Source organism: Hermetia illucens, chromosome 6 (assembly GCF_905115235.1).
Source record: "Hermetia illucens chromosome 6, iHerIll2.2.curated.20191125, whole genome shotgun sequence".
Lineage (NCBI taxonomy): Eukaryota > Metazoa > Arthropoda > Insecta > Diptera > Stratiomyidae > Hermetia > Hermetia illucens.
The window spans coordinates 59346135-59367364 of NC_051854.1; the positions used below are offsets into that span (position 1 = coordinate 59346135).

The 21230-nt window shown below is 44.0% G+C and overlaps 3 protein-coding genes across 3 annotated transcripts; 1 reads left to right on the forward strand and 2 right to left on the reverse strand.

Moving 5' to 3' along the window:
* Positions 1–829: 829 nt before the first annotated feature.
* Positions 830–2847, reverse strand: LOC119660226 (transcription termination factor 5, mitochondrial). Its single transcript, XM_038068674.1, has 5 exons — positions 2658–2847; positions 1627–2599; positions 1340–1564; positions 1099–1282; positions 830–1017 (listed from the first exon to the last, which is right to left on the reverse strand). Exons 1-5 carry the CDS (start codon positions 2827–2829, stop codon positions 892–894), a joined length of 1680 nt encoding a protein of 559 aa, XP_037924602.1. The 5' UTR covers positions 2830–2847; the 3' UTR covers positions 830–891.
* On the forward strand, positions 2499–10380 carry LOC119660024 (zinc finger protein 32-like). The gene is made up of 3 exons (XM_038068402.1): positions 2499–2637; positions 8612–8834; positions 9461–10380. The coding sequence occupies exons 2-3, from the start codon at positions 8651–8653 to the stop codon at positions 10378–10380; spliced, it is 1104 nt and encodes a 367-aa protein (XP_037924330.1). The 5' UTR covers positions 2499–2637; positions 8612–8650.
* Positions 10381–18348: 7968 nt separating this feature from the next.
* Positions 18349–21217, reverse strand: LOC119659061 (ribosomal protein S6 kinase delta-1). The gene is made up of 6 exons (XM_038066969.1): positions 20985–21217; positions 20218–20896; positions 20047–20159; positions 19097–19992; positions 18824–19034; positions 18349–18761 (listed from the first exon to the last, which is right to left on the reverse strand). Exons 1-6 carry the CDS (start codon positions 21078–21080, stop codon positions 18552–18554), a joined length of 2205 nt encoding a protein of 734 aa, XP_037922897.1. The 5' UTR covers positions 21081–21217; the 3' UTR covers positions 18349–18551.
* Between the last annotated feature and the right edge of the window lie 13 nt (positions 21218–21230).

The window sequence follows — 21230 nt, forward strand, 5'->3', positions numbered from 1 at the left end:
GATCAATGTGCGAGGACAGATAAAGGTAGCAGGATCACTCTCGAGACCATCCAACATCAACAACGGTCTAAGACAGGGAGATACCCTATCATGCGTCCTCTTTAACCTAGCCCTGCAGAAAGTGATTCGTGATGCAGATGTAAATGCGAGAGTCACCATTCTCTTTAAGTCCACCCAACTACTGGCCTACACTGACGATATTGACATTATGGGAATCGCACAGGTCAAACGAAAACAATGAAGAGAGGAGACTACTTTGAGAACGTTGAAAGTCCCTCCTATCTAGGGTCGAAAATCACAACTGATAACAGCCATGACGATGAAATACGCGCACGATTGTCGGCTGCCAATAGAGCCTATTTGAGCTTACTAAAACTGTTTCGCTCGAAACATCTTACCATAGGGTCAAAGCTCTTACTGTACAAGACTATGGTCTTTCCAGTCCTCATGTATTCCTGAGAGACCTGGGTTCTTAGCAAGAAAAATTGCGAATTCTTGGCCGCGCTCGTGAGGATGGGCCTACATAACTATGAGCGATGCCACGTCCGTCTGGTTGTGGATAAAAACCGGCTCAACAGATGTGGTGGCGGGTCACCTAATCCATATAGATGAAAATGATCCAGCCCGGAAAGTCTATGGTACAAAAAGAAGACGAGTCAGTCCCTTCCTAAGATGGAGCGATAACGTAGGTCAAGGCGTCAGACAGCTTTTAGGGATATCGAATTGGTGGACCTCAGCACAAAACCGGGGTTTCTGGAGTTCCTTATTAAGGCAGGCCGGATACCAGTTGTTGTGCCGTCAATGATAATGATTATTAATCACTTTCCAATTATTGTATTTTTTTTCTATTTTCTTATGGAGATTTCGTAAAATTAACAACATAAGTTAACGTCAAACATTCGCGTGCACTTCATCCTGTCCACCTACTTTGTTGAGAAGTGTAGGTCTCGTCCCATACTTGTATCCTTTCTTCCAACTATCTGGGAAATCCGGTAAAATGCTGTTAAAGTTCTCCACCTGCGTCCATTTTGAAGTGAGAAATATTTGCAATTATTAATTTAGCAAAAAGATCACGAATGACTCCAAAGTCCTACTTACAGGATGCAAATCTTGTTCAGTCCAGATGCCATCGCCGGTGAAATGGTACTCCAGCTCAATAAGGTACAGACATAAAGCCAACGTTTGCCGATTTGTGACGGTTGTATAATTGTTGTTTGGTAGCTTCAGGTCTTCGTAGGCCTTGTCATTTTGTAGGTATATGAGTTTCTCATTTATTCGTTTTCTGGGAATGGATAAGTGCATGAGACCAACGGACTTTAGGAGATCATTTCGTACTCACATAGGATACAGGAGAATCTGGAGATTCGGGAAAATGTCTTCGCTGTTGAATAGTTTGCTGACCAGAAACTCGTAACTTTGCGTGACTGTCATTGTTGGGACATGACACCAGTTCGGGTGCCGTGAAATCATGTCACGCACCTCCAGCGGCGTTCGTTTCAGGACGTTAGCGAGGTAGTTGATGGTATCACAACCTTTTCCCTTATCTGCTCCGTCTTGTGTGTATCTGAATGAGGAGGGTTATCGTGCAGATCAAAGCTGGTAAAAAAAAAACGAAAAGATATTCACCTCACAAAAACGTTTGCATGGGCGGATAAAACATGAAGCGAGGCACATTTCACTTTCAACTGATTTAGGTAGTCTAGTCGCATTCGCGCCTTATTCTGATAGTGGACCAGCCTCAGAATTCGCGGGTTAGACTTGAGGGCTCGCAGTTCCTCGATTGTATCCAAGTCTTTCAGTCGCTCTAGAACAGTATCAGAGCCCAAGGTGAGAATGTCGAGACATTTATTGATGGAATTTTCCTTAACCCCGAATGCGGTGATGTGTTCGATACTTTTCTTGACTCCATCGCATGAAGTCATCATTATCTTCGGACGCCGGTAGAGGATCTCACGAATATCCTCATCGCCGATTTGTTTGACCTTCTCAAAAAAGCGACGCACATTGTCTGGGTCAGCATACAGCACAAATCCGTTCTTAATAATCCGCTCATTCGAGAAATTCAATTCTTTGGTGAGGATCTCGATCATTTCGCTGATGGACTTATAGCTTTTGTGGCGAATTCTTTTGTAGGAGTACCAGAATTTGTCCAGTTGCGCCTGATTCATGCCGAGCTTTTCCTTCAAATAAGCATTTAGGACACATTCCCTCGCTACCCTTAGAAGCTGATTGTCATCAGGTTTCGCATCAACCTTGAGTCGGACATCAAGAAATGAGTCGACTAATTGCTGCAGGACATTCGTTTCCTCTGGGATGATACCGTGGAGTTTGATTATTCTAATTTCGCGGTTCATCATGATAATGAACCTGTCCAAGCTTTCGATCGTCATTTTCACGCAACCGCACTCTTGGAGGACGGTATAGCGATTCTGAAGGGTGACTGCGCTTGTGTGCAGCAGCATCGGGTGCCGGCAGATATCTTGTTTGGAGTAATTGAAGGACTCCAGCATGCGTACGCTCTCCTCGATGTCTTCATATTTCACTGATGCTATTTTACGGTGTTCCGAGATGATAGCGCGGCAGGCAGTCCAGTCTATCCCTGGAAGACAGTGAATTCCAAGGTCGAGTCTGATAACGGTGAGATAGTGGTAGCTTACCTAATAGTCGTGCAACTTGACTAGTGAAATGTGCGGGAGTTGTTAGTTTTGGTGGCGATTTACTGTCGGAGTAGTGGCATCGGAGTATTATATACCTAGGGGCTCGCAAAAATCTACTATACCTCCTGAGCCACATCTTATTATTCGGTGAAAATAAACACACAACTGACATTTGAAATCAATCAGCTGATGAGTGACTTCAACAGTGATGCTAATATGAAATTGGATACAGTCGATGCAGTAAACTTTAATTTGTCAGACATAGAATTTTGTGAGGAAGCAACTAGCATGCTAAGGATGTTCACTTAATGATATTCTCAAGCAAAGACTAATCTATTATAATATTTTTTTCGATTTCCGTAGATTATTTTGTTTATCATTTAAAAAAGTTTACAGACAAAAAAATGGTTAACTGTAAAGTCGGTTTACGGATGATACTTTTACGTGATATCGTCATAAAGAACATTCATGAAAAATTGCATAATTTTATTGCATATTTTTATGAATTAAATTGAATTATTATCACTGAATTATTATCATTTTGTATAATACAAAGGAGTTAATTGAAAATTACAATATTTTCGATAAATTAACATTTATTTACTAATAATTAATATTTTAATATATTTTTACTTACATTATACAGATTAATTACAAGCAACAATGTGCTATTAACAATTTATTTACAACTTATATACATGTGTTATATTTATGATCTTCCACCTGCGTTATTCTGTTAAGGATAAGACGATGATAAGAAAAGTACGAAATCAAGGGGAGTGTTTCAAGTGAAATGTGCCTTGAAAAAGCTAGATCGATGGTTGTTCCTCGCAGCGTTATTAACTTATTAACCTCTGATATGCATTCGAAATGCTGACCACATTGTCTCCTACTGTAATCCTGTAGTGTACCGTTACGTTCTTGAATGAAGTGTTTTAACACACTTTAAGGCACTGATCCAATATGGATTGTTGCGCCAACGATTATTATTATTATGCATTCGAGATGGTATGTATCTTTCATGTATTTGAGGAATGCATCATCATTTTTCACGTTTGTGTTGAAGTCGCCGCAAAGAAGAGTTGGTGCACCGGGGTCAATATTCATCAAGAACGGTGGCGTAAACTGGCCGTTGTGAACATAGGGAACAAGTGTTTGGTACAGCAACATACCATTGTTTTGGATACTTGCTCCAGGATGAATACACACGGCGCCAAGTACAAATTTAAACATTGTTCAAGCGGGAAAGCATCTAATTTCGGCCAAGCACATGTCACCTGTGTTTTTTATGACACGAGATGGGTCAGACAATGTAACTTGGAGAACTTTGGCCGTGAATGTTGATGATAATTTGTGATAGATTGATACTCCACCAGCTGCGTTTATATCTGAATCCGATCGATTATCCTGCCGGGATACACAGTCATAATTATTGACTGGAATTGAATCTCACAATTGTTATGCATCCACGTTTCATTAATACCAAATAATCAGACCTAGGTATCACAATATCCGTTTCAATATCTATGGAATGAGCAGATAAACCCTGAGAATCAAGGTTTGTTACTATAGTTTGTACAGCGTTGTTTGCGCCATCACAGAATTTTACTGCTTTCTGAGTGATTGTTTGAAGTTCATGTCCACGGAGTCGAACGTATTCATTACGAATATCTCGCGTAGTCTGGGAATCGTTACCATCTCGACTGCGTTTAAAGATGAAGGATGTGCAAGCCGTCTATATTCGTTATCCGGCTCATCGCCACGTACACTAACTGCAGTGGTTGTTTGGGGGAATACTTATAAATAATGACATCAAACGTCCTACCCTTGTGACTTGTGAATGGTAATGACACAAGCAGGGACGCAGAGAAGCTGTTTTCGTTTGCATTTGATAATTTTTGCCAGTGTAATGTTCACCACTTTCTTATACACCGGCACCCAGTTGAGAAGAGTATTCGGCTTGCTTTGCATATGAGGCCGACATTTTATTTTGGCACTGACACCTGTTGTTTCTTCCGGAAACTCGAACCATAAAGTAATGATTTCTTCTCGAAATACCTTGCCGGCATCGCGTGGAGTGGCGTCGTTCCAGTAGCAGAACTGTTCAAATTGCTAGCTCTAACGTCACGCGAGAAGAGGTAAATTTCGACGCTCTATCACTTGTTCTGCGCTCTCGCTTGCACGCTCAGCCCTTCTAAAGTTTTTTTGAAAACAAATGAAAGAAGGAGTGGAGGACCAAAAGAAGTCAATTACTTCAAGAGCCCATTCATAGGATCTATCCTATTGAAAAAGGGGAAAATAATTATAATATAATGGCCCATGCACATAGTAGGCTCCGAAATACTTCCCGTTACGAAATCTGCTCAAATAAAGTTATTAAATATATATTGTTATGTTCTGAAAATTCATAACATAAGATCCATATAATTTTGCAATAATTTAGGTTTTAATATGAAGCATTATTCTGGAGTTAACGGTCAAAGGGTAGTATAGGTCCCAGGGCGAAATGTGGATTGGTAATCACGATGGAGCATAAAACCTGGGAAACGCCTGCTGAACCAACACCAACAGCTCTACTACCAAACCCTATCTCCACCTCCACGTGGTGATCGCTGGGAGTTCTTTCTTTATGAAAAACTGCAGACGGAGAAGGACGAAGGCGAGTCTCCCGCGCCTAAAACTGGGAAAAAATGTACCAACTGGTCCTCCAGGTTGAGGGTTGGGTAGGGCTGACAACCCTACACGGAAAACCGGTGTTACGAAGCCGCGAAAGGAGCCTCGACAGGATGGATCTTACAACGACGAACCCGGCAACGACAACGGTTTAACGATTTGCCCATTTTCTCATGGAACCTGTGCTCCCTGTACAGACCGAATGTTGCTCAGCAGGTAGCCGATACCCAGTTCCAATATAAGGCTGATGTAACAGCATTGCAAGAGATGCGATGGACAGGGACCGGTTTGCTGGAGAAGAGCCGGTACACCATATATTATAGCGGCCATCCAGTGAACTATGTGCTCGGAGTAGGTTCCTTAGTCAGCCAAAAAATGAAACCTACTGTTATCGGCTTTGAAAATATAAGCGAAAGGCTACGCTCTCTGCATTTGCGAGGCAAGTTTAGAAATATAAGCCTCATAAACGTTCACGCCTCTACAGAGGAGACTGTAGAGTCGGAGAAGGATACCTTCTACGAGGCAGTTGAGCGGACCCTCGAAACCTGTCCCAAGTACGATATCAAAATCATACTTGGGGATTTTAACAGCCAAGTAGGGAAGGAGCCCGTATTCAGGCGATACGTTGGCTCCCATAGCTTACACGAAAATACAAATGATAACGGACTGCGGACTATTCAATTAGCAGGGTCACACGAAATGGTTGTTGGAAGTACCTGGTTTGCGCGGAAAGCGGTCCACAAACATGGGCCTCTCCAGACGGGACCACTTTCAACCAAATTGACCACGTGTTGATCGAACGCCGCCACCTCTCAGCCTTGATGAATGTCAGAATATATAGGGGGGCCAATATAGACTCGGATCACTATCTCGTTGGCATAGTGCTCCGAGCTCGAATTACGACACAACCTACAATCCCCTCTGACAATCAAGTGAGGGTGAATACTGAAGCCATTCACAACACAGCCCTCCACGACACCTATAAGAGGGAAATGGATGCCGCAATAACCGCAGTCAACATGGGTCCTGGAGATGAAGCATCAACAAATGATCTTCACAATCATTTGAAGAACGTTATCATTGATACGGCCACAAAGGTACTTGACCCCAGCCGCAAAAAAAGTCGGCACGGCTGGTTTGACGATGAATGTAAGCTAGCTACGGAACGGAAGAATGCTGCATACCGAGTAATGTTGCATTCTCAAAGAACGCGGACACGCGCAGAGACTTATCACGAACTCCGTCGAGCGGAGAAACGACTTCACAGACGGAAAAAGGAAGCCTGGGAGTACCGACAAGTCTGTGAACTAGAAAAGTACAGGGAGCAACCGCACCAGGCGCGGAAGTTTTACCATCAAGTAAGCAGGATGAAACCTTATACACCTCGATGCTCATCCTGCCGAGACAAAGAGGGAAATCTGATTTCCGACAAAATGGGCATATTGGAGCGATGGTTTGAGTACTTTGACGAACTACTGAACAATCAAAACATCGGCGAGTTGGAGGTCCCGCCAACTGAAGACGACGGACAAATACTGCCACCACCAAGTATAGGAGAAACAGTCCGTGTAATCCATCGGCTTAAAAATCATAAGTCGCCAGGAGCCGATGGAATCCAACCGAATTGGTTAAATATGGAGGCAACCAGGTGTACCAAGTGGTTCATCAACTTGTGCTCAAGGTATGGGACAGCGAATCAATGCCTGACGACTGGCCGCGAGGCATTATCTGTCTCATACATAAAAAGGGAGATATCAAACAGTACAGCAATTATAGAGGTATCACGTTGCTGAGTACCATCTATAAGATATTCTCCGCTATGTTGCTAGGCTGGATAGTCCCAAACGCCCAGAACATCATTGTCCCATACCAAAGAGGCTTCACTTCAGGAAAATCAGCAACAGATCAGATTTTCTCTGCGCGGCAAGCGATGGAAAAACTGTTGGAATATGGATAACAGTTGCACCATCTATTCATCGACTTTAAAGCTGCCTATGATAGCATGCCATTGTAAAACTCTACACGGTCATGAGAGAATTCGGTATCCCGACGAAATTGATAAGACTGACTAGGCTGACCCTGACCAATGTGCGAGGCCAGATAAAAGCAGCAGGATCACTCTCAAGACTATTCGACATCAGCAACGGTCTAAGACAAGGGGATGCGCTATCATGCGTCCTCTTTAACCTGGCCCTCGAGAAAGTGATCCGTGATGCTGAGGTAAATGAAGAGGTACGATCTTCTTTAAGTCCACCCAACTACTGGCCTATGCTGACGATATCGACATCATGGGAAGAACCACCCGAGACTAACAAACAGCCTTCATCCAGATCGAGCAGGCGGCGAATGGCGCGAGATCTTGGGCTGCACAACAATGAAGGCAAGACAAAGTATATGGTGGCAACGTCAGCACCGAAATCCAACCAATCAACAATATCAAACCGCACTGATCAAACGAGAGAGCCTATTTCAGCTTACAAACACTGTTCCGCTCGAAACGTCTCACCATAGGGTCAAAGGTCTTACTGTACAAGACAATGATCTTGCCAGTCCTCATGTATTCCTCGGAGATTTGGGTTCTTAGCAAGAAGGTTTGCGAACTCTTAGCCGCTTTCGAGAGAAGAATCCTCCGAAGAATTTTTGGCCCCCTACATGAGGATGGACGATTCCATAATCTACATAACGACGAAATCTATGATCAATACCATGACCGTCCGGTTGTGGATAAAATCCGGCTGAATAGGTTACGGTGGGCGGGTCACTTAATCCGTATGGATGGGGATGATCCAGCCCGGAAAGTCTATAAAGGCAATATCTATGGTAGAAAAAGAAGACGAGGCAGACCCTGCCTAAGATGAAGCGATGGCGTAGGTCAGGACGCCAGACAGCTTTAGGGATATCGAATTAGTGAATCTGGAGTTCCTTATTAAGGCAGGCCTGGACCGGATACCGGTTATCGCGCCGTTGATGACAATGATTATTTTGTAGTTGGTAGAAATCCTATTATTATTAAAAAAGGTATAATAGGTCAAAGTTTGCCTCCTTCACGTCAAATTACTGCTCCCTTAGATGTAAAATGTCAGTATATTCAGTAGTATATTCAACGTATATGCACTATGAGCTATAAACCCAAAATATGATTATCTGAAAAATCAACAAAATCTTTTATATCTGAAGCGCCGAGCCTCCTGTTTCTGACATGTTCATGAGATCCTCTCTTTGCTCTCTCTTCAACAGTTTTTTTCGTTGTTTTTTTTTTAAATATTCTTTTTTCATACCAGTGCATACTAGCTTCATCAAGACCATCTTTACGCACCCTAATGGAGAAGACACCAAACGGAAAAGACTCTGATATTCAAATGTTTACCAGCATTTCCTGCATGCTCTGCGATTTAACTGTCACGAAAGAAGAAATATTGAAACATATTACGACTCACAAAAATGAATCACCATTTCAGTGCCCGGACTGCTCCGATTTATTTGGAGATTTAGAAGCTTTTCGAGGTAATTTTTCCCTGAAATTCTGAATAAGAATTTTTATTTCCTCTTATATAAATATTTCGAGGACCAGTTGTCTTCTTCCTTAGTGAGTTTTAGTCTGAGACTAATGGGTAATGGGTTTCAGATTTTTACATACCCTATTCCGGGAAATTCTACTAAAAGGGTTGCATTGAGTTATATATTCCGTAGCCTACACAATGACGAAATCTATGAGCGATACCATGACCGTCCGGTTGTGGAGAAAATCCGGCTCAATCGGTTACGGTGAGCGGGTCACTTAATCCGTATGGATGAGGATGATCCCACCCGGAAAGTCTATAAGGGCAATATCTATGGTAGAAAAAGAAGACGAGGCAGACCCTGCTTAAGATGGAGCGATGGCGTAGGTCAGGACGCCAGACAGCTTTTAGGGATATCGAATTGGTGGACCTCGGCGCAAAACCGGGGTGTCTGAAGTTCCTTATTAAGGCAGGCCTAGACCGGATACCGGTTGTTGCGCCGTTGATGATGATGATTGAGTTATTGTTTAGAATATCAGGATCAGGAAGAGAGGCTTTCCAATTTCTCAAACATTGACTTATCAAAGATATTGTACATACCAAACTTTTTATTTTATCTTTATTTTACAGACCATGTTGATCTACCTGGCAATCTGCCTTCAAACGATTGTACAACAGTATCTCAAACAACTGCTGAGAGGTGTCTAGAAAATATAATGGAATATCCCCACGAACGTAGGAAGAGCGTGGCTATTGATCCGCCCATATCCTTTAAAGGTTTGCAGAAAACAACTAACTCTATAGATGACCGCAGAGTAGGCCCAAAATTGCATTCAGAGATTAAACCCGAAATAAAAATCGGCAAAGAACAGATTGTAAAGATCAAAAACCTTAATGGAGGGTTTGATGAGACGAAGACATCTCTTCAAAAAACTGTTGATTCAGCAGCTGCATTGGAACACAATTTTGATATGACCAAATGTGACAGCCCAACCAATCAGAATGCATCAAGGAATACCTTCAATTGCCTCACTTGCAACAAATCATTTTCAAAAAAATCAAATCTACAAATACATAAGAGAATCCACTCAGGCGTGCAGGACTACCAGTGCAACTATTGTGGTCGAACATTCTCCTATGCAGGTAATTTAAAAGTTCACCTTCGAAAACACACTGGAGATCGGCCTTACCAGTGTAAAGTTTGCAAGAAAACCTTCTACAATGCTTCCAACCGATCACATCATGAGAGAAAGCACGCTGGGGAGAAAGTTAGATGTGAAACATGTGGAAAGTATGTTTCTGATTTATCCAGTTACATTAAACATAGAAGGATCCATACAGGCCAGAAATCATATGAGTGCGAAATTTGTAAAAAGAGTTTTAGGCAAATGGAGCATCTACGGAAGCACATTAGAGGCCATACTGGTGAGAAACCATTCTGTTGTGATATATGTAAAAAATGCTTTGGTAGAAAAGATGTCTTAGCTATTCATAAAAGGCGGCACTCTACAAAGAATTCCAAAAATAGCAGCAAGGATTCAATAAATTGATTTTAGATTAACTAAGGAAGTATTTCTTTTCTGTTTTTTAAGATTTCGTTTGTAATCGGTTCAATGTCTGTTTTTTCTGTAAGGAGGTGGAAGTTTTCAAAAGACTCTGTACAGACCAGAGTGTGGGATTTTTATCCACTAAAACCACCCCCGACTTCCCGTATACCGCAGAACCACCTTTAGATACTACATCACGGTCGCTTTAGTCTGTCCACAGGGTTCGTAACCGCGCCTTCCTCACTTCTTCTGCTTTTTGCAGTTTATCCCGAATTGCTGCCATCATTGAGCGGCGAAAATTTTCTGATGACTTCACCTAGAGTTTCCCCTTAGTTTCTCCTTTCTTCCATGAACTTGGGACACTAGAAGTCGCAGTTTGGACAATCAGGTGAGGTGTACAAATTAAACTTGTAGAGTTATTGATGATATCCTTCATGGCCGATGAGAAACTGGCGGAGATTATAATTGATGTCCCTATGCTTTTTCTCCAGCGACTCCCTGATAGAAGGAATCAACCTGTCCAACAATCCTTTTCTGACTGGTCCTATCGCTATTGCCATCTGGTTATGGATTTCTCCCTTTCTGCTTTTTTCACCTGCCATAAGGAAGAGATTGACCTGATGTTATATATATCCTTCAGCTCGTCTGCTAGGATGTCAGGTGGCAAACGCTGCACCATCTGAGACGTCCTGAAGGCAGAACACACCCTCAAGGTAGTTCTTCTGTAGAGCGCACTCAGTTTATGTGCATTGCTTTAAATACATATGGAGGGTTTTTCCCTAAACTGGGATAACATTTAGCAAAATAGAACTCTCCAGCCTGGTTATGAGCAGCCTGCAAGTATGCCGCAACTATCTTTGCCAGAGTCATACTCGTGGTGGATGCTTTTTCGCAAGTGTGTTCTATGTGCTACTTAAAATTGAGTTTTCCGTCTATTATTACTCCCAAGTATTTGATGAACGGCTTGGAAGTGATCATATGATTCTTAATTCTAATGCAGGCATATTTTCTTTTGCGGCACTTAATGAGCCTGATTACTTCGCTTGAGTACAACTCAGCATCTTCGAGATGCTTTGCCACCACAATCAGTGCTATATCATCCGCGTAACCCACCACCGTGGCCTTCTCCGAAACCGCAAGGTTAAGTACATTATTGTACATAATGTGTCACTTAGTGGGCCGTGTGCAGAGCCCTGTGGGACACCCGCGGAGATAACGTACTCTTTGGGTCCATCATCGGTATTATACCAGAGCGTCTGCTCTTGCAAGTAGCTGTCGACAATAGCAACGAGGTAGGTGGGAACACCAGAGATTTCCAGATAATATTCCAATTGGCCGAGTTGAATGCATTCCTCACGTCCAGGGTCACAACCACGAAATATTTGCTGATACAACCCTTTCCGTGAATTGGATTTTCCGCTAAGCTAGTAACCATTTTGATGGCATCAATGGTTAATCTGGTTTACCCATACTGCGGATCTGAAAGGCCTCCTTGGCTCTCGACGACCGGGAGTAATTTATTATAAATTACCTACTCCAACATTTTCCCCATAGTGTCTAGAAGACATATGGGTCCGTAGAAGGACGGTAACCCCGGAGATTTACTAGCCTTAGGCAGCAGCACCAGCTTCTGCCGTTTCCATGATACAGGAAAGATACCCTCGGACATGCACACTTTGAACAACTCTGCGAACGTATCAGATCTACATTTGACGGCAAGCTTGAGGGCCTTATTTGGTATGCCAACCAGCCTTGGTGCTTTATTGTCGCCTATCATATTCGACTGCAGATCTCCAACAGCTTGTCTCTGGTGACAGGTTAAATCAGCGTCATATTCAGGGGCGCTGGAAGGTGTCAGTACCCCTCTTGCTGGGGAAATAACCCTTGAATTATTTTTAACAGGAGAATAGAGCACGTGATCTGTGGAGATGAATCGTTCTGCCACAATTTAATAGGCGCTGCATCACGGATTTATGTCCGCTTGCGAACAGAGCTGCTTAAAACATTCCTTCTTGCTCCACTGGATGCCGAGCTTGAAGTTCTTGCGGGCTTCCCTATAGACATGCTCCTTTTGCCCTTGATCGATGCTACCTACTGCCCTCTGAGCCGTTCGTCAGACTTGATGGCAATTCGATCGAAGGCTGGCTAGTTTACTATTTCACCAATAATTATGTCATCTAGTGGGGAATGAGCATCTCCTAGGCATCGATGCCTCACATGCTTTAGAGATGCATTGTGTGGCATAGACCTCCATGAATACTTGTTCATCCATCGCTTTTGCGGACCATTCTGGTGTTGTTTCGGATTTCGGCTTCCGGAGTGCGGGTTGTCTGCCCTGTGGCTCTGTTCTTAGTTCACAGGTTATTGCCTGGTGGTCGCTTTATGTAAAGTCCTCGCTAACTTGCCAGGTCATATTACGTGCCAGCGCAGGACTAACAAAAGTCAGATCGACAATTGAACCAGATCCCCCTTTCCGATAGGCATTTACATCACCTTGGTTGGCCGCAACTATATCGAACTGGGCAAATGCTTCTAATAAGTTGTGTCTCCTTACGTAAGTCTCTTTGCTGCCCCACTTGATGGCCCACGCGTTAAAGTCACCGGCAATCACCTTTTGAACTTTTCCCCTTGCGTCACGAACGAGATCGTCTAACAGATCTTCAAATTCAGGCAGTGTGAGGCTCTGTGGGGCGTAGCAGCTGTATACCAATATATCGCTTATTTATGCCCACACAAAGCCACTAGTTGCCTGCCTCATGCTTGACAGCCGCACGCTCATACCGCCGCCCCACTAGTCGAATCTGTGACCCATACACCACCGTCAAGATTTCTGTGCGCAAGCAAATCCTGTGCGACTCTGCATTGGTTGAGGTTTATATGTATTAACTTCATTTTTTCACTGCAATTAAAGCCTTCCTCAATTCTTAGTATTTACCACTTCCGGCAATATGTCGGTTATCCCATTCCTCCTCCTTCCTTCGTACAAAATGCATTTGGGGTCCCTATTGCACTTCTTGGGAATATGTTCTTTTTCTCCACACCTTCGACCGCGATCGGTACCGCTAATGCATGCCTTCGTGAAATGTCCAAACATAAGGCATTTGAAGCACCTCTTGAGAGGCATCTGTTCCCTTAGTCGGTAAATAACGCATCCAATCCGAACCTTCCCCAAGACCAACAACTTTTGCGCTGCCTCCACTGACAGTCGCATTGTAATCGTTTGAGTACCACGATAAGCTTTTCTTAGATTCACGATGGAAAGCCGTCAGTTTTTCCAACGCGGGATTTTTTCATCTCAAACATCCTAGTTCGGAGTCAAATTTCACCTTTTTTAGTATCTCCGCATACGATAGATTTTCTTTGCTGGAGATTACAATTGCTTCTGGGCGAATTCACACCATTGATTTCTTGTTCTTTTTTTTTGTTTAAGACCATAGTCCATCCACCGTTTTTATTTTCCTTGGTTTCTCGGCATTCCCACTTTGGGCACATGTTTTCCCCCTTCTGAACACCTTTTTGGCGCCCATTGATTCGCGAAAGCTTCCCTCTGTTTTTGTCTTACTTGATCGGAGCTTGATGACCTTGTGCTTTGATGTCACTTGGTTCGTCTGCGACACTGTTGGAACAGGGGATGAACTGCATGAAAGATATCGACGAGATTCTCCTGAGTTCTATTTCCTGCTGCTGGAGTACCTCTTGATCAGATGCGATGGGTGTCAGAATCGTCTTTTTGGCCAGCTATCTCCTTTCAGCCCACGATTCTTTGCCGTTGCAATTGGTGTTATGGTAGAGTTGTGCTCGTTTGAACACCTTCATCTCCAAATCTATAACACTTGTAGCATTAGATAGACGGTGGCCAAGTTATCCACCACCCATTCGACGTTTGTAACTTTTAATAAAAATATTCAGCCATTTAGCTTCTATGTAGTCTCTATTTTGGAAACTCCAAACTCAACAATCTTTTCGAGTTTGCCTTTGTGACGAATCATCGGCGTATGCATCGACTGACAAATCAGATTTAGTGAGAAGAATACCTGGCAAAAAAATTTAAAGAAAATTGAATGGTAAAAGGGTCAAACATCCATTCAGTATTATAACCAGGACCAATATATAAACGTGTAGGAAACCAGAATGATACTCAAAGTACACGAATGGTTCTCCAATGGGAAATTTATATTTGTGTACATGTCTGGACCATGCCAAAAAGAACGGACAACACACAAGTTTTTGATCGGCCTGGTAATTCGGCGGAACTTAACCCCACTAAAGGTCAACGAGTAGTATAGGTCCCAGGGCGAAACGTGGATTGATACCCACGAAGGAGCATAAAACCTGGGAAACGCCTGCTGAACCAACACCAACAGCTCTACTACCAAACCCTATCTCCATAGCCGCGTAGTTATCGCTGGGATTTCTTTTTGAATAAAAAACTGCAGACGGAGTAGGATGAAGGCGAGTCTTCCACGCCTAAAAACGGGACAAATTTTACCAACTGGTCCTCCAGGTTGGCGGTTGGGCGGGTTTGACAACCATACACGGAAAACCGATGTTATGAACCCACAGAAGGAGCCTCGGATAGGAAGGAATTTAAAGCGACGAACCCGGCAACTACAACGGAATAACGATTTGCCCATTTTCACATGCAACTTGTGCTCCCTGTACAGATCGAATGTTGCTCAGCAGCTAGCCGATACCCTGTTCCAATATCAGGCTGATCTAACAGCATTGCAAGAGATGCAATGGACAGGGACCGGTTTGCTGGAGAAGAGCCGGTACACCATACATTATAGCGGTCATCCAGTGAACTATGTGCTCGGAGTAGGTTTCGTAGTCAGCCAAAAAATGAAATCTGCTGTTATCGGCTTTGAAAATATGAGTGAAAGGCTACGCTCTCTGCATTTGCGAGGCAAGTTTAGAAATATAAGCCTCATAAACGTTCACGCCCCTACAGAGGAGACTGTAGAGTCGGAGAAGAATACCTTTTACGAGGCAGTTAAGCGGACCCTCGAAGCCTGTCCCAAGTATGATATCAAAATCATACTTGGAGATTTCAATAGTCAAGTTGGGGCGATGCGTTTGCTCCCAAAGCTTACATAGGGATACTAATGACAACGGACTGCGGATTATTCAGTTAGCATTATCGCATGAAATGATTGTTGGAAGAACCTGGTTTGCGGGGAAAATGGTCCATAAACATACGTGGGCCTCTTCAGATGGGACCACTTTCAACCAAATTGACCACGTGCTGATTGCACGCTGCCACCTCTCAGCCTTGATAAATGTCAGAACATATAAGGGGGCCAATATAGACTCGGATCATTATCTCGTTGGTATAGTGTTCCGGACTCGAATTACAACCCCACCTACAATCTCCTCTAACAATTAGGTGGGAGTGATTACTGAAGCCAGCCACAGCACAGCCTTCCATAATACCTATAAGGGGGAAATGGATGTCGCAATAACCGCAGCTAACAGATGTCCTGGAGACGAAGCATAAACAAATAATCTTCACAATCACCTGAAAAACGATACCATTGATAGGGCCACAAAGATACTTGGCTCCTGCCACAAGAAAAGTCGGAACGGCTGGTTTGACGATGAATGTAAGCTAGCTACGGAACGGAAGAATGCTGTGTATCGAGTAATGATGCATGGGCATATTGGAGCGATGTGTTGAGTATTTTGATGAACTGCTTAACAACCAAAATATCGGCGAATTGGAGGTCCCGCCAACTAAAAACGACACACAAATGATGCCACCACCAAGCATAGAAGAAACAGTTCGTGCAATTCATCGGCTTAAAAACCAGGAGCCAATGGAATTGCAGCTGAAATCATCAACTGCTGCTCAAGGTGTGGGACAGCGTATTAACGCCTGACGACAACAACGATGCATTATCTGTCTCATACATAAAATGGGGGAATTCACGCAGTGCAGCAATTATATAGATATCACGTTGCTGAGTACCATCTATAAGATATTCTCCGCTATCTTGTTAGGCCGGAACGCTCAGAACATCATTGGCCCGTACCAAAGAGGCTTCATTTCAGGCAAATCAGCAACAGATCAGATTTTCTCTCTGCGACAAGCGATGGAAAAACTATTGGAATATCAGCATCAGTTGCACGATCTTTTTATGGACTTTAAAGCCGCCTATGACAGCATAGCCAGGGGAAAACTTTACACGGCCATGAGAGAATTTGGTATCCCAACGAAACTGACTAGGCTGACCCTGACCAATGTTCGAGGCCAGATAAAAGCAGCAGGATCACTCTCAAGACCATTCAACATCAACAACGGTCTAAGACAAGGGGATGCCCTATCATGCGTTTGCTTCAACCTGGCCCTGAAGAAAGTGATTCGCAATAATAATAATAATCGTTGGCCAACCCATATTGGATCAGGGCCTTGAAGTGTGTTAGAGCACTTCATTCAAGACCGTAACGGTACACTACAGTACGCTGTAGGAGGTAATGTGGTCAGCATTGCGCTCGCCCGAGATTATTACCCCGATTTGACTCAGGTACTCATTCACAGCTGAGTCGACTGGTATCTGACGTCAAGTCACGATACAAATTCCACTGTCACCAGCGAGATCTGAACCGCGGCCTTCCCTACGACAACCCAGTGCTCTAACCACTGAGCTATTCGGACACAAAGTGATTCGCAATGCTGATGTTAATGCGAGAGGCACCATCCTCTTCAAGTCCACCCACCTATTGGCCTACGTTCACGATCATGGGACATCATGGGAAGAACAACCCGAGATGTACAGTCTACCTTCAACCAAATCGAGCAGGCTTTAATTGGCGTGAGATCATGGGCTGCACATTAATGAAGGCAAGAGTACATGGTGGCAAGGTCAGCACCAAAAACCAAAGAACTAACAACATCAAATCTCACTGGTCAAACGAGAAGAATAAAGATAGGAGATTACAACTTTTAGACCGTTGAATATTTTTCCTATCTAGGGTCGAAAATCACAACTGGTAACGGCTATAGCGATGAAATCCGATGCCAATAGAGCATATTTGCGACCTCTTGGCCGCGTTCGAGAGAAGAATCCTCCGAAGAATTTTTCGCCCCCTACATCAGGATGGGCGATTCCGTAGCCTGCCTGGTTTTGGATAAAATGCGGCTCAATAGGCGGGTCACTTAACCCGTATGGATGAGGATGATCCAGCCCGGAAAGTTTATAAGGGCAATATCTATGGTAGAAAAAGAAGACGAGGCAGACCCTGCCTGAGATGGAGCGATGGCGTAGGTCAGGACGCCAGACAGCTTTTCGGGATATCGAATTGGTGGACCTCTCTACAAAACCGGGGTGTCTGGATTTCCTAACTAAGGCACGCCCAGACCGGATACTGGTTGTGGTGCCGCTGATGATGACGAAAAGTCTTTGGGAATCAATGAAAAATACAAAATTTTCTAGAAAAATATAATAAATAAGATACAGTTGACAGAAGCCCTTATGATGGTTAAGTATAGACGCGATGATATGATATAATAATAATAATAATAATAAGTTGACTGACGGCTTCGTCCAGGATAGGAGCAACTCATCAGACGCTGCCTCACCTCTGCCCTGGGAGCCGCGTGACCGAAAGTAACGACAGATGCTAACCGCTCCATTTATATATAATTGCAAACATGATAGACGGACCGGAGCACTTGGGAAGCAACTTAATTCCTCTCTTTTAGTCCACGGACTTTTCTTTTTTGGGTTAAACACCCCAAGTTTATCAAAAAGTTCACTGATGGTTTCGGGGTGTTTAACCCAAAAAGAGGAGGACGTGGATTATAAGAGAGGAAGTAAGTTGCTTCTCCCATCAAGTGGATACGGACACAAGACTCCCAGCATCCTCAAAAAAAAATATTTTGAGTATATTTCAAACGTCTACTCAATACTGTTTGACAAAATGAGTGTAAAGTAATATGTAAGTTACAAATTTATAAAAAAACAAAAAAGCTATCACTCAACACGTTTATATTTCCATAAATACTCAATTTGATTACACAAATACATTCATTTTACGCGTGGTCTTTGCATCTGAACCCATAACTGGAATGCCAGTGGCTAAAAATACTTTTTTCTCAAATATCAACTATAAATCAAATGTAGATTCGAATGAACCCTCATATCCAGCGGCTCCTTGTAGCACCTCAGTTACAATTAATTGACTCCGGCAATGCGTACATCGTCCCAGCTCGTTCCCTCGAAAAACTTGTGCTGCTTTATCCCGTCCACTTGAAACCTGAAACCAGGATCCGGCTGTAAAAGGCCATTCAGTAAATCCATCGCAGTCTCGCTAATCTCCACTGTTTCCGGGTATTGCACTTCAAAGTAGCTGTTGTAGCCGGCAGGATGGCATGACTTGTAGGTCTAGGAGCGGGAACATTGCGAGTTTTGATGGGTTCTAATAGGAGATAATTGGAAGTACTTACATATCCTGTTAGTAACTCGAATAGGATCACGCCGAAGCTCCACCAATCGGACTTCGTGGTGAGGGGACGTTCAGGCGCGATGTAGAACCCGTCAAGAGCCCGCGGGCTGATGGATATTTGCGAAGCGGCATCGAATCCGGCACACTGGTAGAAATATGATAAGAGGAGTTGTCCCTTTGATCCCAGAAGGATGTTCCGCGTGTGCAGGTCGCTACATGAAAGCGAGGATAATGAATAGCTAATGTTTATTTGGGAAAGAGAGAATAGTTTTACCCCAGAACGATGCCCTTTAAATGCAGGCTCTCGATAGCGACAAGCAACTCTCGCGCCCATTGCTTGATCATCACCTCGGGCAGAACGACATGCCTCTTTGGACTCGGAATGAGTTTTACTGGCGAATGAGATTTCTCGTAATTATCCTCGATTATATCTACTTCAGTCTTTTTGTGAGAATTTTGAATGGCAGTCGTTTTGGTCTCATTTTCACTCTGATCCTTATTCTCTGCGAGATCAACTTCTTTTTGTTCAATATGGAGGTCCTTAAATTGCTCCAGCGTGTTCGACACGGATTGCAGGAGTCTTTGCGAGCAGCTAACCAAGTCGTTTACGTCCATTTCTTGCGAGAGCGTGACGAATGATGGGATGGAACTTTGGTTTTCCTCTGGGGTTTTCGGGAAGCTGTCCTGGATTTCTGGCGTGTCCTCGTTTTTGTCGCGCTCGCATTCAGGCAGGAGGTCGACGAATCCTGAATCGTCTGTGTTCGACTTGTTGTTATCATCCAAGGGGGATTTATTGTGGAAGTCAGTGAAGATCTCGCTCAATGACTTTGCAACGTGGCCCGTGGGCGTGTAGGTTTTTATGTAATCGAAGAGTTTCCCACCTTTGGCTTGTTGGAGCAGGAGGAATATGGTGGAGTCAGACTGGAAGAAGCCGAACAACTTGACCATGTATGGGACGTTCTGCGGGAGGAAGATTGAGTGGGAATTGGTGTTGGTCGATGGCTTTTGGATGGTTTTCATAATGTACGTGGATTTGTTGGTGACGTCTTGCACTTGCATGACGGTTTCGATGACTCGAGTCACCTTGAATTTGGACAGTTGGTTCCACGGACGCTCGAGAAGGATATCTTCAGAAGAATCCGCATCATCGGTACTGAGGTGGAGAGATCTCTGCAAAAGGAGAGTTTTAGTGGTTGAAGTATGATAGAGGAGGGTGGAAGCTACCCTGCGCCAGTCAGACTCTTGCAGCAAATGTCGCTCGTGGAGTTCTTGCGCTCTGGACATGTATTTGGCAACTTTGGCTTTGGCTATTGCCTTGCGATCGTCGTTTGTGTCATCTAGAAGTGATGACTGTAGTGAAACGAGAAAATGGAATAGTTACGCAACGGAATTTACCTTTGGATCCGACCAGCAACTTCTCGATTCCGGCATTGTATTTTCGGTAGGCCTCTTTATAGTTTTGGTTTACTTCGGCCTGCACCGCTTGGCTGAATTCGTACGCCGCTTCGTAGATGTAGTCATTGTCAACGTGAATATTTAATTGCAAAATGCTACATAGGCTGGTCGTGTCCTCTTCCACAGAGACGTTGTCATTATCTGGGGCAGGTTCCTCGATGTTGTTCTGTCCCTGATCCAGGGTGCTTTCAACGAAAGATGGTGTCAATTGGCTCTTCCCCTCGGTCTCCTTCATCGACTCAATCATCTGCACGGTGGACTGAAACGGAAGATCCAGATTGTCGCAAATATTCTCGATATTCGACTTCCCGTGCACTGGCGATGGCGTTTCGCAGATCTGAGTGCCGCTTTCGAAGAAGGTGAGGAACGGATGCGACTTGTACAGCGCCGGATGTTGTGCTGCGAAGTCCAGCAGTCGCAGGATGTAGTCCTTCCGTTCGGCTATCACGTCTGGATCGAAGCGTTTGAATAAACCCGGCTCCCTGGCCTCTGGGATTTGGCCGCGCAAATGCAGCGCTTTGTGCCGCTTGGCCAGCTCGCGATAGAGACGCTTGATTTCGCGAAATCGCTTCCATACCGTGACGCAGGTGAGGGCTTCGGGGACCGATCGCGGGAAAACCTTCACGCCATGAAATCAGATACGAACAGTGAATTAGTTTCTGTGAATATTTAACGGCGATGAGCGCCGGGAAGGGGGTCGCACTTACGATTGAGGTGATTTTGTAAATAGTGTGGCCTTTTTTGTGTGTACTCGTCTCGGTGACGGCGAAGCTGTGGATCCAGCCGCCCAAGTTGACCGACATTTCTCCGCCGTTGAGTGCAGTTTGCGCTAATATTTCTTGCTAAACATCTCCCGATCCGATAACGAAATGTTGGAAACAATTGGAATTGGCAACTGAAGCGACAGATCCCAGATGTCAGGTGGAATTCGGTTCTGGTCTCGGACTTCCCAG

Excerpts from the sequence above, each read along its gene's own strand:
- LOC119660024 (XM_038068402.1), top strand. The coding sequence starts at position 8,651 with ATGGAGAAGACACCAAACGGAAAAGACTCTGATATTCAAATGTTTACC. Across the intron at positions 8,835-9,460 it reads AGATTTAGAAGCTTTTCGAG|ACCATGTTGATCTACCTGGC; the intron begins GTAATTTTTCCC and ends TTTATTTTACAG.
- LOC119660226 (XM_038068674.1), bottom strand. The coding sequence starts at position 2,829 with ATGTCAGTTGTGTGTTTATTTTCACCGAATAATAAGATGTGGCTCAGG. Across the intron at positions 1,283-1,339 it reads CAGATTCTCCTGTATCCTAT|AAAACGAATAAATGAGAAAC; the intron begins GTGAGTACGAAA and ends ATCCATTCCCAG. Across the intron at positions 1,018-1,098 it reads CTGAACAAGATTTGCATCCT|GTGGAGAACTTTAACAGCAT; the intron begins GTAAGTAGGACT and ends AAATGGACGCAG.
- LOC119659061 (XM_038066969.1), bottom strand. The coding sequence starts at position 21,080 with ATGTCGGTCAACTTGGGCGGCTGGATCCACAGCTTCGCCGTCACCGAG. Across the intron at positions 20,897-20,984 it reads TTTACAAAATCACCTCAATC|GTTTTCCCGCGATCGGTCCC; the intron begins GTAAGTGCGACC and ends CATGGCGTGAAG. Across the intron at positions 18,762-18,823 it reads TCGAGTTACTAACAGGATAT|ACCTACAAGTCATGCCATCC; the intron begins GTAAGTACTTCC and ends TCCCGCTCCTAG.